The sequence below is a fragment of the Eutrigla gurnardus genome (assembly GCF_963514095.1).
Source record: "Eutrigla gurnardus genome assembly, chromosome: 1".
In the NCBI taxonomy this organism is placed as follows: Eukaryota; Metazoa; Chordata; class Actinopteri; order Perciformes; family Triglidae; genus Eutrigla; species Eutrigla gurnardus.
Window position 1 is genome coordinate 12,229,183 of NC_139915.1, and position 16,615 is coordinate 12,245,797.

The 16,615-nt window shown below is 41.8% G+C and overlaps 1 protein-coding gene across 4 annotated transcripts in view; it reads right to left on the reverse strand.

Annotated features, from left to right (window-relative positions):
* Window positions 1-3,798: 3,798 nt before the first annotated feature.
* pcdh17 (protocadherin 17) overlaps window positions 3,799-16,615 on the reverse strand; it is a 50,701-nt gene continuing 37,884 nt past the window's right edge. For all 4 annotated transcript variants that reach the window (XM_084019092.1, XM_084019091.1, XM_084019090.1 and 1 more), the window contains exon 4: window positions 3,799-5,441. In XM_084019092.1, coding sequence (XP_083875218.1) covers window positions 4,744-5,441 — 698 coding nt within the window. In that variant the 3' untranslated portion in view covers window positions 3,799-4,743. The remainder of the gene's footprint in view (window positions 5,442-16,615) is intronic.

Here is a 16,615-nt window from a genome sequence, read left to right on the forward strand (position 1 = left end):
TAAACACCAGTCAGCTCCTGAATGTATGTTCACCATTCTTCTTGTGGAATTAAACACCGTGAGGGAGGTCACATCTGCGAACGACTGTGTATGTTCCACTCTCCGTATCAAACTCCTAACAGCCATTAATTAAGAATCAAGCAAACTAGATTTCACTGAGCCAATGGGAAGCATATAGTCTATCTCTCTAACCACAGGCCAGTGTTGAAGAGACATCAAATTGGCCTCTGAATGTGAATCTGGCTGAGGGGCGGAATGCAACTTCTTATCTAGGAAGTATTAGTACACATCATTTCAAGCACCAATTTATTTGGCTCTGAGCAATGAGGAGGGGGAAAAAAACGCAGCCGGAGCAGCATCTTTTCTGTGGCGAATATGTGAACTATTGTAATGAATGAAGAATTTACCAAAAGCATAATTTTGTGTCTGTGTGTGTGGGTGTTATTTAAAAACCAAAGAATGCAATTGAAAAAACTTTTTTTTTTCTTATCCAGTCATTGTGGAGGTAAACACTGCCATCTTATTTGACAAGGCAAAATTGGTCACACAGATGCTCGAGAGAACACAAATACATCAGGTGCTTGAGGTTATCTCTTGGGAGAAGAAAAAATAAATAAAAGCCATGACGAGCCATTCCTCAAGCAACTCATACAAGAACAAGAGCAAACGTTATTAGTAATTGCTTTTTTATTTGATCTTTTCATCATTTTTTTTTTCAGATAGATCACAATGAACACAGCCTTTAGACAATAGCAGTTGAAATAATCCATACAAATGAATGTCTCTGGTCTTTTCACCAGTTGCCCATTGTAGCGTGGAGCCCTATGCTATCAGTGTGGGCTTGAGGGTGAAGGGACGACACTGACAAACATCAGGTGCTTGTTTTAACTAACCAAAATGGTATGTTGTCTCTATGTGTGTGTGAAGCAGCGGCTGTCTGAGTCTGTGTGCACCTGCATTAGTGAGAAGTCAGAAACCAGAGGCGGTTAGCCACATTCAACAAGACCCTGCCCTATGCACTTGGCAAAACAGTCTCTCGTGGGCAAAAATAACCCACTCCAGATTTGAGTAATGCATTGCCTACAATGTATGATGATAATAATAATGATAATGAGAGGCCTTGCATTATGCTCAATCTCCAACTACATGTTGACCTCAGCAGCAGCCTCTGCTCTGTTAGATAGCAAAAAGCCTGAGAGAGGGGCCATGGCTTTAAAGAATTCCTTCCACCCACTGGACCCAACTCATTTCCTGCCCACAGTTTGTGATGTCAGACCGATGCCAGGCCGGGGGTCGGGGACGACACCATTCGAGGGGAGAGCACTTCAAATGCGCCTTAACAGTGACTGTTTGTGACAGCCAGACTGAGCAAAAGACAGAGTTCTGGGTTAACCTCTGCACTTTGTTTTCATTAATGCCCAAAACTAAAAGAGAGACCACAGCAAGTTCTGTCTGAGTTGGAATTGAATCTACAGTACTCAGGTAACAGAAATTAAATAAGAAGAAAGGAATTGTTTTGTCAAACAATAAAGGGGCATGAAAGTGAATCAAGCGCACACACACAGTAGACAATGCTTAATCCAGCATGAAGACTGAGCACAATAAGATAAAAAGAAAATAAACCATGAAGACAAATGTGGAAGTGTTACATTTGTCTGGGTATTGTTTTGCCCTCTCGTTCAGTCTCCGTGTTACCTTGAAGGGGCTATGCATTTAAATGAAAGGCAGTTTGCTGCTGAAGTGCCCGAGTGTTTGTGTGTATATACACACATGTAACAGCCTTTTTGTCATAGTTGCAGTTCACATTTTCAACGGCACATTTTTACTGCTCGTACGGTGTGAACGTCGGACTGGCTTTATTTATCCAGATATTTGAGAGAGTGACAAAAAAGGTCTAATTTAAAAATAACCATAAATGTTCTTTTCCTTCCTTGTTAAATCTTCCAAGCTGTCTCTAAAAACAGCCGTTGCTATCGCCAAGGAAAGGAGCAAGGGTAAACTGAAACCAAACACTTTGCAGACAAAGAGGAGCAGAAAAGCTCACAGTTGCTTTGCTCCTCTGAGGAAAAAGTAAGCAAATGAATAGTGAACAAAAAGAAAAAGTTGACAAAAGACACCGATATGGCAGAATGATGGAAAGTCCAAACATGTATCCAAAAAAAGGAAAACAAGCAAGAACAAAAATACCAAAATAGTTATATGTGACATGTCTGCAGGATAGAATGTAGGATATGTGTTATTTCTGCTGTCAAGATTCCAACTCAGCTCAGAAACACTTTGCAGCAAACACACTAGGAGCCATGTGAATGCAAGTCCCTGTTTCCTCTCATGGCCGCATCTTACATAGATTTGGTGATTGTGGTCATATTTTCCAAAACACATCTAGTCTAATAGCCTACTGTTCTGCTTATTTTACTGTCAGAGTATATTAGAAAAAGCACATCCCTTATTCCAGAGTGGCCAAAAATGTGCCAAAATTTTCAAAAATAAATGTCTGTATCATTATTTTTTTTTAAGAAAGCCTGAATGTGAAGACACCTGGTTATATAAACCGTGTACCTAAACAGCTAAGACATCTAATCCAAAGTAACTTCCGATAGAATTTCAGATGCCAAGTTTCTCTGCAAAATATGATAAGTCTAACATGTTATCGAGAAGGAGTACACACATAAACAACACAGACTGCTGAAAAAGAACCTCTTTTGGTCCTTAATAGAAAATGCACATTCTGGTGGACCAGGGCTTTATAAGCAGTCACAAGCTCCACAGATACAAGAAGCTCTCCGCAGAGACAGTAAGGCAGTTTTATGATCACCAAGGAAACCACTCCACTTTCAATATGGCAGGTTTCTTTTTTGGAAAGAAAGTAAAAACATAAAGTAACACAAGAGATACGCATACGAGTTATTGTTAAAGAAAATAGCTGCCGTGTAAAAATCTGCTCAGTAAAAATATTCAAACTGTTATCTTGTGGTTGTTGCTTTTTGTTGTAGGTTTGAATTATAATCTAAATCAGCTGGCTCGTTAAGCTTTCAACAGTTATTGTATTTGATCCAGCCGGACCTTCGGGTAAAAAGAGGCGACATCTCAAAAGCACTGAAGCCAGCCTGCAAAGACGCAGAATAGAGAGGAAAAGAACACCAACAAAAACCCAAACTAAAGCAAACTCACAGAGTTCGACAGCTACTAAGGCAACTTTTGCCAAATACAATATAAGCCCATGTATATTGCAACACAACTATATATTAATTTAATAAAATACACAATATAGCTTTTGTACACATAACAATTTGGCTCAAATGCACAGAAATTGCAGTAAAATCAATAAAAATATGTCAGTTTTTTTGATGTAAACACATCTAAATTGAATACATTTACACATATAATGATATTATGTATAGTGATAATGTGAAGGGACATTTTCTTGTTTATTAATATTTTTGGATATGTGTCTTCGAAACAATGGCAGTCTCCTTTGCAGTACTTTGGAGTTAGTACCCCGCACTCAACCTTAACCCGAGGACACTTTCTGCTGAGATTCCTCTTTTTTTTTCTTATAAAATGTATAAATATTTGTTAATATTTGGACACTATACATGGATTCATACATATAGTCATCTATATCATCATATAGATATCATCTTTTCACAGTTGAGGAAAAAATGTCCCTTTTTATACAACTCGTGATTGCCTTAAGGCATAGTCACACACATGATAACTCACTGTACACAAGGGACTGAAAGCTGATGATGTTCATGTATAAGACAGTTACACAGATGGGCAGTAGTGTGTAAGCATTGTGTGTTTGTGTGTGTGTGTGTTTGTGTGTGTGATTGTAGGGGCTATCAGTGCATGTGAGTGTGTCAGTGCGTGTATGCGCAAAGTGTAGCGCGCAGGTGTAAAATGTGTGTACAATTGGTGCATGCAACTACACCAGTCAGCAACATGAATGTTTAAATAGAGGCGTGAGACAGACACAGCTTACACATGTGGCTACAATGACAGGTGACACATGGTTACACTGTTAATAATTCTCCTTCAGCGAAGCAATCAAGCCTTCTCCGTCCACAAGTCCATAACCGACGCCGGCGAACGCACATCTGATTAACCAATCTCTTCACTTTCACATACAGGATCCATCACACATCAAACACCTATGTTAAAGTCAAGAAAGATAAGGTTGTTTTGTGTATTTCGGTCACTCCTTGTTCCAAATAGATCAGAATTGGTTTCACTGTTTCTGCATCGATTGTCATGTCTGACCATTAATAGTCCTCCTTCGTTCAGATTCTATGGCCATCACACAAAACAGATATCCACCTACACACGTAGATAATGTAGGATTTCACGAGAGACCATGAACAACACACTTATGAGCTGGTGGGCACTTAGATAATAGCTTGCAGGGTGCCAGAGGCATAAGCCTCTGTAATTTGCTTAAGAATCCAAAACATTTTTTTTTTTTAGCAGTATTCAGATGTTTGTAACCCAGTTAATTTTTCTTGGTAGGTATCTTAGCACAAAACTGCTGCCAAATGACTGACATTATTGAATGTTCCCATTGTCCGTCCAATGTCCCTACTTTTCAACAACAAATACAGAAAGAGTGGCAGGAGCTCCTATCACAAGAGCCATTTAACCTTTTTGATTTGATTTGGTGACAGTTTTGGCATGAGAGTTTTTTGGAATAGCATTATATTCCCCTCTCTACCCCCATACTTCTTTTTGTTGCGGCCCTTTGTGTCACTTCCTGAGTGTGCCGGTGGCCTCACTTCCTCTGCAGTCCTGCAATAGTTTGTCGATGTCTCTCACCACCTGGTCGGCATCCACTCTGTCGCGATTCGCATCCGGCTCCACCTGTTCCAGAACACGCTCCATTTCGCCCGTCGCCTCTTGGCTGATCCTGGAGCGGGCCTCTGCGAGCACCTTGGCAACTGGGTCTGAGGGAGGCAAGGGTGGGTAGACCCCCTGCTCTCTGGTTTGTTTGGTTGGTGACAGGTACTGGCCATCAGGAGGCCCATAGTGGCCGGAGCAGGTGGCGGGGGGAGGTTTGCCTTCAGCTCCATCAGCTGGGCTTTTGACTGAAGAGCAGGGTGACATGGTTGAGCAGCCCTTGGTAGGACTGCTGGAGGCTGAGGGTACCTCTTGAAGCAGTGGACTGAGGGCTCGTTTTGCTTTCAAGTAGGGCTTGACATTGGCGACCAAGATAGTGTGGTCACGTCTCTCTTTTCCAAATGTACAGAATGTCTTCTTGCCATTGGGGTTGACAGTCTCGTAGGTCTCGGTCTCAGGCACGGTCTCCATGCCCGCTGGCACGAACATGTTGTTGCGGTAGTCGACACCCTCTGCCTGGTTTCCTCCAACCGGGAACTGGGGCATCCAGCAGCGATCAGAATGACCCAGTACTCGGCACTCCTCCGTACAATTCACACAGTCCTCATCTGCACATAGAAATAAGGGGGGGGGCACAGGTGGAAAAGAAAGTGATTTTGGGTCAGTACTGTAGAATAGAATAAAAGCACACAGCGACAAGGTAATAGAATCACAGAACCATGATGAAACTAAACTGTACAAAGAGTCGGAGCCTAAACTTGGTGTCCCATTCAAAACACACACAATGCATAAACATTTGCACACACACACACACACACACACACACACACACACACACACACACACACACACACACACACACACACACACACACACACACACACACACACACACACACCTTTCCAAGGGACTGGAGGACACCTGCTAGCATTTTCCAAAGCTCTGATCAAGGGGATGGCAGAGTATACAGAAGGGTTGGGGAGGGAGTGAGAGAAAAACAACAACAGTTGAGGTTTGGCAAAGGCATAGTGCCGTTATCATAAATTCATGTCAGTGGGCTTTGAAGCCCTCCCTAGACAGAGAGCTTGTGCCAAATGGCTTGTGCTTCCTCCCCGTGTGTTTGTGCCTGTTTATTTGTGTGCTGTTGTTGTGGTGTGTGGGCACATGTGTGTGTATACGTGTAAGTGTGTTCCCTTCTTTCATCTCCATTGAGAGGGATGCACACTCTGGCTGATTATGGAAGTATTCATGATCCAGAACTTGGTTGAGAAATAATAATAAAATAAAAAGGGAGCCCATTTTTTCTCCTCTTGGGCGCAAAGTGAATAATAGAGGAAAGAAACGGAGCATCTGTTGTCCCATAAATGGAATTTTTCCATTGGCCGGGTGGGATGAAACTGAGAAATGTCAACCAAGTTGGGACAGTTGGGACTATATTAATGAAATTGGCCCAACTAGTTCCTTGTTTCCCATCTTTAACTGACTGACAACAAAACATTAAAGGGAGATGGCGAGGGCGGCGCATTGATATGCAGTGCTTGGTAGCTCCCATGCATTTTGCCACATTTTTGTGTTTATTACTGGAGCAAACTCATCAACATTGGAAAAGTAAGTGTGGGGATTGGACAACGTGCAGATGACTTTGGAATGATCACCGCCTACAATGACCGGCCAGCCAGATGAAACGCCAACAAGTTGACTGCCTCGGGGGGAGACCCGAGATGAAAGCTAAGCAAACCCCACAAGAACCTAAGACTCCTCCACTACCTGGTCTAATCCTCACTGTCTGATGTTCAGTCTTCAGAAAGACTTCAGGCCAACCCAGCTATAGGAGGTAGCTGATTGGTGTGTCCAAATCAGAGACCTGGCTCCGTCGTGACATCCCTGATCAAGCTGCACTTGACGGGTGGACCAAAGGACGGATTGCAGGAGAATGAGAGGAAGTGGACTGCGTTTACATCAATGTTTGGTGAGCAAACATAATCAAATTAATATGCAACGTTTTCCCCGGCCATATTATCTGCCAAGATAACTGTTTTTGTCTCTGTTTTTGTTTTGCTGCTGTTTGCATTCTTTTTTTCCCCTTGTTTAGCCAATGGGCTACGAATACTTTTCGTTGTATGTTACCATGTTGCATTATGACAAAGAATGATCCTTGAATCATTGAAAACAGATTGTGTATCATGTTTGGCTCGGCTGACATTTACACATGCTACTCGATTATTTCAGTTTCTGCTTCTATGAAGCTCCATAAATCAAACCATTGGTTAAAGAAGTGTAAACTCAGAAGGTGCAGGCCAGAGAAAGACAAGTATGCAATTAAACCGCAGCATTTAACACGGTTGTCGACTGGAACTCAAAGGTTGCTTGCACAGGCTTCTAAACAAATGCAGCATCTCAGGCCAGTTTGCATATTGGTTTTGAGACATGCAGTGCATCTTTGCCTGTTTGTGAAGTCAAACACTGCAGACAAACACAACACCAATTTCTTATAGCATTGCAACACTTGCTTGTTTGCTAAAATACACTTGGAACATAAACTGGAACAGAACTGAGGCAGCTTTCTTTGTTAAGACGAATTAGGCAAGTCTATTCATAGGAGCTTAATTCCGTCATTGTTGATGATTTTATAGCTCGATGAAAGTGTCACAAGCAGTTGCAGGCAGTAATATTTGAGCTTATACATAGTCAAAGACTTTACAATTACCAGAAAAAACAGCTTGTTTTCATCTCTAACCTTCCCTGCTGAATGTTAACGGTTCAAACCTTAATTCCTCATGATGAATCTTTGTTCTTCTATTTGGAGCGTGGAACAAAAACCACATCATACATCGGTGTGATTTGTCTCCCTGTAACAAGCCTCTTGTGGTTTGAACTCTGACTAAAGTCAAAAGGTGACATTTTGAAGGGTATGTTAATGCAAGGCCTGAACATATTCTCTAAGGCTTTTATGAAGGTCAGGTTAGGAGTATGAATGAGGTGAGTCAAAGCTGTACAGCATATCCACTGTTGTTCTCGACTGAATGTAAGAAGACAACAAGTGTGTTAGGTGTTGCTGTGAAGACCACATACTTGGGACTAATACACTATTTCATTGATGCAAATGAGTGGGCAGAGTGGATGTGAGTCAGTGCACTTGGTTAGGCGGTCTTTGTTGTGTTGTGGGTCAGCAACCCAGATTGCTGAGAGACGGCCCTCCTAAACTGTAGCGATGAGCTTAACACTTCACAAATGTTCGAAGAAGCCACACAGTGCTGGCAAAGAGAGCTTGACATGTCAAGGCAGTCATCTGAAGAGGAAATAAGGTGAGCTGGAAAGCGGAGTCCAGAGCACTTTGAGATGGACTCAAATGTAGTCCATCCGCATCTACACACACTGAGAAGCATTTGTACGTGTGAGTGTTTGTGTGTGTGTGTGCCCTTTGTTTGCGCACGAGTGATTCAAGATTTGAGTGAGAAAATACAAACATGTCAAAAGCACAAAGATCGATGATTTGGACAAAGGCTTGTGCATGAATAATACAAACCAGAATACACTTTCCAACCAGCGCACGCCACTACTGTAATCCATCACCGGGCCACAAACTATAGACCCTACGAGTAACCAACCCAGCATGCATGCATTCCAGACACACACAATTAACTCGGCCCCTACAATGTCTTCATGCTCTCTGAGGTGATTGTCCATTCACCGTGTGCATATTAAAGCATAAATAATCCATGCAGACATATTTCCCTCTATTTAGTTGGAGGAAACCTCTGATAGATTATTTATGTCTCAGCCGCACGTTCAACCTTGAGGCGTTCTCCTCATATCTATGGTTAACAATATGACATATGAGAGCAGGGTTGACATTCATCTTCCCCCCCCCCTCTCTCTCTCTCTTTCCACCATGGCTCTACCAGTTCTCTGGGACTGGCGGTAGAAGCCTCCACCAAGGACACATTTGCCTGTGATGATGTGGCTGCTAGGGGAGGGCTCAGTCGCTCCCTCTCCAGTTTCCCTCTCATCTCTGTCTATGGTCCAAGATGTATTCCACTGATGGACACACTGAAACATGCAATCATTTGTCAGAATTTAATTCACCTACCAGTCGATGATTTGATACGGTACAATGATGAAGCACACTAATGATCAGCTTTATTCAATTTTCTTTTGATTTTGCATAAATCACAACGAAAAATAATCATATTAAAACATGAACTATTACTATATAAGTGATATTTCTCCATCACTTAAGGCATGCATACTGTCCAATCACTTTTATGTTTTATGTTGATATCCTTTTAGTAGATGCCCTCAATTTATTACGGCGTTAGGTTTATTTTTTTAGCAACATTATTTTTTTTAAGGGAAATGATTTGTTATTATTTGTTGTAAAAGCCGAGCCTCAAAATAACTTGAAACCCAATATATCAATCTGCGTTCACGGCAGTTTTTTTTCCCCCAGTGGTCACTCTTATCAAGTTTGCAATCTTGGGCAGAGATATGGTATCGCTGAAGAAAATCTCATCTTCCAAACAAAGCCTGAAAAGGACAGGACATCGTATAGCCACTATGCACTGAACCAAATGGAAACAAATGTAAATGCAACAATATGTATCAAGAATTTTGGATTACTCAATATAAACCGTGAACAAAGCATTTCAGGCATAAGAGAGAAGAGAAGAGGCAAGACTAAGCCTCTTTTACAAGGAAAGTGTCACTCAAATGGATTAAATTGCCCAGTCAGGAGGCATACACCGTTGATGGTTGTATCTTTGCAGCCCTATTGTAGACACTTGACTTGAAACCCTGATTGAAATCAGATATTTATTTCACCTCTATGGCCAACAAAAAGTTTAATTAACTCGACACACTATCACTTTTTTTTGTTTAACAGCGAGCAGAGATATCTTACTACCTCTCTTGCAGTTTAATTGCCTTGCTTTGGGGCAGAATAGCAAGACTGGGTAACAAGTTAGATAGCACTGCTACGTAACAGCTACTTAACTTTACTGCTAAGCCCACTTGAAACAAATATGAAAGTGCCTAAGCTGTTCAGAGAAGCCTGTGAGCAATAGAAGAAGGACACAGTGTCAAAGAAACGATTACGAATTCAGGAAGACCCTGAGTTCAGGGACGTAGCAAAAAGAAGTTGGAAGTTACCTGGGTCACTGTGTTATTTGTCAACATCAGATAATGTTGTGCCTCGTAACCACGGACGTAATTTAGGGGGGGGACACAGGGGACATGTCCCCTGCACTTTTTCAAAAGGCCGTTGTAGTCCCCTGCACTTTTTACAGTCCAAAAACAATGTTACGCTTTAGTAAACAGAGAAGCGTCAAGCACTAGGACCGAGCGGAAAACGACCGCTCAAACTGAAGCCTGTTTCCCTTAGTCTAGACCGCCCACAAGCTCCTCGATTGGCTCTGCCATTTCTTGTGTGATTGGCCGTCCCCGCTGTCACTCCATCTTGCTTGCACACCGACCGGTCTTCTAGTCTGCGGTCAGGAGTCCTACAGGAGTCCGCTACTGGAAGTTGGGAGTTTGTTCTGCCTGGTTCACGTCTGCTAGAAGGATTGTAATATCAGAGGTTTCATTTACATTTACGTTTGAATCGGTGTCCATGTGCGTATGTGCGCGCGTGAGTGTGTGTTTGGTAATTAGACGCAGCCAGGATGTCTAAAAAAAGAAAAGTGGACATAAGAGACTTCTTTAGAAGTCAAAGTGTAAGTTACTCAAAGAAATGCGTTACACCCATCCTGCAACACCTTCACTGGCTCCCAATAAAGCAGCATATCCACTTCAAGATCCTCCTCATCATCTACAAAGCTCTCAATAATCTGATCAATAAAATGTATTATTATTATTACTATTGGATTAGAATTCGGTGATAATGTTTTGCTACATGATTTACAACCAGTCAAACCAAAAAAGGGAACAGTAAACTTAAAATTAGCAATAGAAAACTAGAAGAACTACTAGAAAACACAGTGAACTGAAAGAGTTAGAGTTTTATTAAAAATACTTGTGTCCCCCCCACTTCTGAAATCAAAATTTCGTCCTTGCTCGTAACAGCACACGGGGTGTGATAGATGAGTGAATGAAGGATTTGTTAATTACTTGTGGAACCAATGAGGTGCCTTATCTAAAATGCAAAAGAAAAACAGTCCCTACATGTATCTCTTTAAATTTACTGGGGCTTTTTTAGAGGCAGAATAAATTAAGGAATAATTGGAATGAATAATTCCATTCAAAAGCGGAGTAGAGCATCTAAAATGTAGTGTGTAGTGGCTACCCGGTGTTACAGAAGAAGCAGAAGAATATATATATATATATTAAAAAACAATGCTGTCTTCTCTGCTGTTTGTTGGTGGAACAACCTGATCACTAGCATCTAGCTCTCTGTTGTGTAAGTGGATCTACAGGAACAGGAAATTATTATTGGTATTTTTCAACCGTTTTCTAATTCTCCTTGTATAACTCCTTGAGTTGCAGTCGGATGGGGATGCACACACACACACACACACACACACACACACACACACACACACACACACACACACACACACACACACACACACACACACACACACCACACACACACACACACACACACGCACACACCTGATATGATTCACAACCCTTTTCTCCAATAACCCCGAAGGGGTCAGGAATAAATGCTGAAGGAAAAAAAACAGTGAATACAGTTACACCCAGAGGACCATTAAATTACATGTTCTGCTGTCATTTAGCTCATACACATGTACAAACAGACACATTTTTTTTTATCATCATCTCATATCATGAGAGGTTTCAGTATCAAGGAAAAAAAAGTTTGCATTCCAGAAAAAAATGTCTATCACTTACGAGGGCAACAGGCTACGCTCCAAACACATGTGGGCACCGAAGTCACAAGGCTCCCCTCAACACAGATAAAAAAAAAGTAACCGGTCAACATTCCTAGAATTTTCTTTTCTCCTCTCCTCGATTGCATTTTTCAAACTTTCATGGTGGAAGCTTTCAGCACAGCGCATGAAGGATGTGCACCTGAACCTGTGACTGTAAAAATGTGCCTGTGTATCAGTGTGTGTCATAAAGCATGGTGTGATTTCCCTAAACACCCTTTTCTCCCTCTAGACGCCTGCACCCCCCCCCCCCCGGCCCTGCATGCCCATCCCTCCTCGCTTTATTACCCAGCCCTGTGATTAATGCCCCTCTGTCACACACTGTGGTTCCTGTGGTGGGAGGGAGAGGGCAAGCAAGAGAGAGATGTACACACGAGGGTTACTGCACTGCAAAGCAGCAGTGGCGAGCTGCACATGCAGACTCATAGTCTGGTAGAGTGAAGTTCAAAACGGTGCAGGGAAGTAAAAAGGTAAAAACACGTAATAATAATAGTAAATTAGCATCCACCACAGTGGTGATGAATCATTTCACCATCACGCACACCTGGCTAGACATGACGCAGCTCTATGAGCTCCTACAGCAGCCTATGAGAACAGAGAATGATCCAAAAGAATCTGTGTGTTTGTGCCGTGGTTGTGTTGTGGTGAATGTCCCCCAACCCACCCAAGGTGGACAGGAGGAAAGGCAGCTGACGAATTTGCGCGGAGCATCTGTGACAGACCATGACTGCACCTGTTCACCTGAGGGAGCTCACAGTGTGTGTTTGTGTGTGCATGCGCGCGTGTGTTATTGTGCTTTTAATCTCCTCGCCTACTGCTATCCAGCTCAGCTGATCCATGCAGCTCCCCTCCCCCAATCTCAACCAATCAGAGTGACTAAATATTTGGACTGCACAGATGAGAGAGTCTCCACTCCGACTGAGCCTAATGTTTAGTCAATATCTCCTGACTTCTCAGGTCGCCAGCAAACTTCGGGTCCGTGTGCACAGTGTGGAGATTTGAATATGTGGAAATTACTTTATAAACAAAGTATTATGAAATCCGCTCTATTATTTAGTCTGCTGTGAATTTATTTTTACCATGACCCAAAGAAATCAAAACGCTATATTTCTCATCACTTCAGAGTTATGAAGCAAGTTATTTTGTATTTGTTCTCCTTACACAGCTCTGTTGTGGCAAAAATGAGAACATTACTCAAGTGTATTGCTGAATTGCAATACATTATTATTCGATAGCAGAGTGCTGCTGGGAAAGCAGGTTGTTCTCCACAGTTGGAAAGTCTGTTATGTCAACATGACTTCAGCAGGTTGCAATACAATAGTATTTCCACGAGCATGCTGTTTTGGTGTATTCACCACAGTTTGCTGTGGGACCTGCACCTTAAACTGGCCTGCTGCTCGGAGTCTATAAACAACAGTAAATGGTGCCCATGGTGCAATTTAAAATGGTAATTTGTCATTCGTGCAGTTTTAAATACATTTATACCTTTTTTATTTTGTGGAAGCTCTCCATCCATGGCTTCAGAGCCCACAGACAATATGATGTGCTGAAATAATGTAGCTGTATCCAAATTAAAACCATTTTATGGCATTATGTGATAAATTGTTGGTTAGCGTCCAATTATTGATTCAAAGTTCTACTCTGAGTGTGGCTGTGTGTTGAGGGAATAGGTCTGGATTGTTTTTTTCAGTGGGTGGCTTAACACAATGAGAGGGATACTTCTCTCCAGTGTAATAGCTTTTATCACAGTGGGAGGCAAGAGAATACCGATGCATAGCAGGAAAAAGCTTGGCAGAGGTGGCGGGGGTGCCCGGTGGCTGGCAATGCCGAGACTGAATCAAGGACATGTATCTCAAGATCAAACACGTCCTCTCTTCAGGCGTTCCCTCACAAACTGCAGGCCCCTCCGTCAGTTAATGCCTGGCTAAGTTGTTCAAAGAACACCCTGAGGAGAGAGTATTTATGCATAGGAGAGAGAGAAGGGGATGAAAAAACCAATGAGGTTGAAGAAGAGGAGCATAAGCTCATATTCAAACAAAAACAAGCACACAGACCCTAATTAATGATGAGCAAGAGGGGCTATGTGCTCTGGGTGATGAGAGAGGTCTGTGGGTTGTAGAGATGAGGGGCATCAGGACAGCGGTGCTGCTGTTCTCAAACAGCACTTTACCCTGAACAGAAAACGGCAATGAGGGCCTTGAAATGCACAACACGGCCCTTATAAATGCAAATTAGTTTGCAAGTGACCTAGCTGGTTATATAAAGGCTGCCACGCACGTGTACACCTGTGTATGTATGTTTGCCACATTTGTTTTTGTCTGAAGAGGGTAGAACATAATGTGCACTTAGACTCTGCCAGGGTCTGCAACTAGAAGGAAAACTGATTGTTTTTTTAATGAAGTTCATTTAAAGATACTCCATTAAAATATGAACAGCTTTCATTATGTGTGTTGCCACCGTTCCCGCCTGGAATGAGCTCAATCATAAAGAGTTCTGTTCGCTTTAATTGATAGTGAAGGTTCAGCCTAGAGACAAATGTGTAGAAAAACATTTCTCTCCGTTATCTGTTGACAATCAGATCTCAGAGTAGGAAATAAATTTAAAAAAAACTAGCAACCTCAACAAACAGGTTTAACAGAAAACAACGGCCATGGGAACCTATCCAAGGCCAAAAAGCGCTGAGAACAGGCAAACTGATGTTTATCTGTAACCTCATCTGTGACGTGTGACAGCACTCTTCAGGAAATTCCCACTGCTACGTTTGAGCAGCTTATTCAACCGAGCTCTAAGTGTTCTTCATTTAGCTGCATCCATGCTGCTGGAGACAGAAAGAAACCCCAGAACTAACACGGAGAATAACTTGACTGCATACTTTTTTTTTTTTTACATGCAATCAGAAGCGTGGATAGTTCACTGTTCAAAGCAGTCAGAGGCACTTCATAAATATTGCAAGGTCAGTCAAAGAAGATCCTTGCTTCAGCCAATCAAACCTTCTCCAACCTGAGACTTAAGACCTTGTATAATTCACATTTCCTCTGGCTATAGTTCACTCTTCTACCCCTGTTTCTCTCACTGCGTAAGTGTTCTAATGGTGGGGCAATTGCAGCAGAGCCACAGGCAAGCTATTAGATATAGATGTCTGGAACAAGCCTTACATCATCCTGCTAAAATAAAGCTATTTATACCTATCAAACACTTAACATGAAAAAGCTATAACCTAGATGAAAATAAATATCAAGTGATATGCAATGTACTCTTACCCTAGCTACATATCATAGACAGCACTTTGCCGAAAAGATATGGAGGCAGAACTATACCAGCCAACTACATTATATATACTATATAAAATGTACAAACCTTCACAGATAATCACTCAAAATATAATTATAGAAAGGTTCGAAGTTACAGAAAAACTTTATATAGTTTTAATATACACAAATACAACAGAAGACTGTAAAAAATTACTATATTTACTATACTATAATAGTCTAAATGTAAAAACAAAACTGATTCAAACTTGTTTTTTTGCATTAACATTGATAGTAAATACCATTGGACAAAAGTATATGATATGAAAATGCATATACAGTATGACACATGGTGTGAAAGCCCCACATCTGCATTTTCATCTGGTTTTCTCAGCTTGTCTTTACAAAATATATAAATAAAGTTATTGTGCTGAAAACTAAACCAATGAATAGATGACCAGTAAAAAAAAAGTGCACTAACCCTAACCACAACATGTGCACATGAGAATATTCATGAAAACAATGTTTTACATCCAAATATTGAACACCAAATGATGAGAACAGCTAACAAAAAGCAGCCTACTTTTAAAATGGGATGATTAGGTGGTGTTGTCTGAGGCAGACATGTTAAGGAGAAGGGACAAGCAGAAACAGGAAGTTATAGGTCAATAGTATCTTGCTACCTTTACCTGGAGAGAGACATGGAGGGTGGCACAAAGGATGGCAAGGAGACAAGAAGAGAACTTATTAGAAGATGAGGAGAGCAGCGTGGTGAATCAGACGCTAATCCTCCATTTCCTCTAAGCCTGTGTAATTAGGACATGGGGGATTGCACCGTGACAGGGGATGCTTTTGGACTGCCTTGCGTTTTTTCCCCCACTCTCTTTTGTTTATTTCTTCCCTCTTTAGCCTGGGTTTATGGCAGTTTGTCATCTAAATATAGCATGCTCGGGTCTCGTCTTTACCGTGTGTGCATCGCAGCATGTTCGCTCATAGGCAACATTAACAGAATGCCTGCACCGTGTCTTATTTCTACTCCCTACAACTTATTGTTTGCAGACGTATGAGAGAGCACTCTGCTTTGGTCGCTGTGTGACGCCCCTCAGATTGCATTCCGGCATGTTTGCGGGAGTCAAATGCTGTTTCAGTCAAACAACAGTTTCTCCACCAGACACAAAATACAAACACATCATGCCCCCGAAGGGCCTTAGGAGAGAGCTCGCAGTGTGGATCAGACATGAGACCAGAGACAAGAAAGGCCGATCGGCATCCTTGTGTGCGTTAATAGCCTTAATCTACTCCCTGTCCCCAGTAGACGGCAAAGAAAGTTGCCTTGGCCCATTTAGTGAGCGCAAGAAGTAAAGAGGGAAAGAGAGAGAAAAGGGAGGGGGCAGGAAATAAAAAGAAGAAGATAAAAAAACGGCAAAGAGTGTCTATGACTCACCAGCTCATTACAGAAACCCTGTTTCTATCCAAGGAGAAAACAGGTTTAAAGTAGTCCATTAAGGAAAGAATGAGAGGAAACCTTTTGTTGCTAATTGGGTCGTCTTTTGAAGTGCTTCACTCCAATATTTTTCTTTACATTCCAGCCGTACTACTTCAATGATGCCATTTCAAATTCAACAGATCTCTTCTTCAACTGAT